We start from the raw sequence: 2340 nt of genomic DNA on the forward strand, positions 1-2340 counted from the left end.
GCCCCGGGCTCCTCGGGGAGAGCCTGCCCAGGCGGCCGCCCGCGTGGCCGCTCCCGCCCCCACCCCCACCGCATCTCCACGTGCAGTCGGGACGCAGCCACCACCCATTAAACTAGGGCCCAAAGTCCCCGCTCCCCCGGCCAGAGGACCCTTTGCAAAGCAGCCGGGCCACGCGGACGGTTGCAATATTCTTGCACTTTGCAATTCCCGCGCCCAGTATAAAAGAGTGGGAGATAAAAGCTCCGAAATTTCGCCTAGCAGGATCGGGCGGGGAAAGACACGTTCAGGGCTGCAGAAACCCAACCACGTTAGACGTGCTGGGGATTTCCGACAGAACAGCCCCAGAGGAAGGGAGCCGTATCTTCCCGCCACCAACCAGCAGCACCCATCTGGGCCGAGATCTCCACGCCGCCCCGGGCGCCCAAGGCGGCCAGCCCCGCCCCGAGGCCTCTCCGTCCCCTCCCCCAGAGGAAAAAAATTGGCGGCGGCCAATGGGAGGCCAGGAAGGCTCCTGACGTCCGCCAGCGGGCGGGCGGCGTTGCCTGGAGACCCCGGCGGGGTCAGCGTTCTGTCCCCTCCCCTGGCACGCCCGCCCCGGAGCGGCCGCGCTCCGGGGGCTCTATATAGGGCGCGCGCTCGCGGGCCGCTGAGTTCCACCAGTCCGCGAGCTGCCGTCGGCTCCGGCGCGGGGGGGGGCGGGCCGGGCACCCCGGGGCGCGGAGGTGCGCTCTAGCTTAATTCTTCTTTCCCACCAACTCCGCACTCCCGGGCACCCTCAAACCAGTCCACGCTGCTGCCCCCGCTCCCTCTTTTCTCGCCCCCCAGCAAACTTTCGGTCCCTTCCTCGCCCCTCGCCCGTTACTCGTCGTGGCTCGGGCCCGGCCGCGCCGCCCCGAGGGCTCCTCCGGATCTCCCAGTTTCCAGCTCCGACCATTAGAGGATCCAGAAACATGTCGACCACACTTCTGTCCGCCTTCTACGATATCGACTTCTTGTGCAAGGTACGCGGGTGAGCAGGGAGCCCTTCGAGTTCTCAGGCTTGGCCTTCTGTCCTCGGCTTTGGGGGTTCTCTTCCCGCTCTGACTTTTTTAGATTGGGGAAAAATCCCAGAGTTTGCACTGTTGCTCGAGGCTTGTGGGCGGGGAGAAGGAGCAGCTGGGAGGAAAGGCAGAAGGGAGTCGCTGTAGCTGTTAGTTTCTCCGCAGCTGACCACAGCCACGCTGCCCGGGGCTTCCCGGACGGGATTTGCGCCGCCCAGGCCTGCGGCCCACGGCTGAGGATCACATGTCGCGCCGCAGGGCGGCCTAGGGTGGGAGAGTCCGGCTCCTCCCAGTGCGAACTTGATTCTTGTGCGCGTTTAAGGGTGGAAGTTGGGCCGAATCGAGATCCGAAAAAGAAAAAGAATCGGAGGGCTGGTAGTGGCTACTCCGCAACTCGCCCCAACTCTTCCCTCCTCCCTTTTCATCTCTTCCCCGCTCCCCTCCTCTTGGCAGACGGAGAAATCCCTGGCCAACCTCAATCTGAACAACATGCTGGACAAGAAGGCGGTGGGGACACCCGTGGCCACCGCCCCCAGCTCGGGCTTCACGCCGGGCTTCCTCCGACGGCACTCGGCCAGCAACCTGCACGCGCTCGCCCACCCCGCGCCTAGCCCCGGCAGCTGCTCGCCCAAGTTCCCGGGCGCGGCTAACGGTAGCGCGGCGGCCGGCGGCTCGGCCTCCTACGGCACCCTCAAGGAGCCGTCGGGGGGCGGCGGCACCGCCCTGCTGAACAAGGAGAACAAATTCCGGGACCGCTCGTTCAGCGAGAACGGGGAGCGCAGCCAGCACCTCCTGCACCTGCAGCAACAGCAGAAGGGGGGCGGCGGCTCCCAGATCAATTCGACGCGCTACAAAACTGAGCTGTGCCGGCCCTTCGAGGAGAGTGGCACCTGCAAGTACGGCGAGAAGTGCCAGTTCGCGCACGGCTTCCACGAGCTGCGCAGCCTGACGCGGCACCCCAAGTACAAGACCGAGCTGTGCCGCACCTTCCACACCATCGGCTTCTGCCCCTACGGGCCGCGCTGCCACTTCATCCACAACGCTGATGAGCGGCGACCCGCGCCGTCCGGGGGCGCCTCCGGGGACTTGCGCACCTTCAGCGCCCGCGATGCGCTGCACCTAGGCTTCCCGCGGGAACCGCGGCCCAAGCTGCACCATAGCCTCAGCTTCTCGGGCTTCCCGTCGGGCCACCACCAGCCCCCTGGGGGCCTAGAGTCGCCCCTGCTTCTCGACAGCCCCACGTCGCGCACGCCGCCGCCACCCTCCTGCTCCTCGGCCTCGTCTTGCTCGTCGTCCGCTT

General features: G+C 66.8%; 1 protein-coding gene across 1 annotated transcript in view; it reads left to right on the forward strand.

Annotated features, from left to right (window-relative positions):
- The first annotated feature begins 612 nt into the window (after positions 1–612).
- The window catches only part of ZFP36L2 (ZFP36 ring finger protein-like 2), a 4165-nt gene continuing 2437 nt past the window's right edge, over positions 613–2340 (forward strand). The window contains exons 1-2 of the mRNA XM_010842321.1: positions 613–1001; positions 1494–2336. Coding sequence (XP_010840623.1) covers positions 951–1001; positions 1494–2336 — 894 coding nt within the window. The 5' untranslated portion in view covers positions 613–950. The remainder of the gene's footprint in view (positions 1002–1493; positions 2337–2340) is intronic.

This window comes from Bison bison, unplaced genomic scaffold (assembly GCF_000754665.1).
Source record: "Bison bison bison isolate TAMUID 2011002044 unplaced genomic scaffold, Bison_UMD1.0 scf7180017864177, whole genome shotgun sequence".
Lineage (NCBI taxonomy): Eukaryota > Metazoa > Chordata > Mammalia > Artiodactyla > Bovidae > Bison > Bison bison.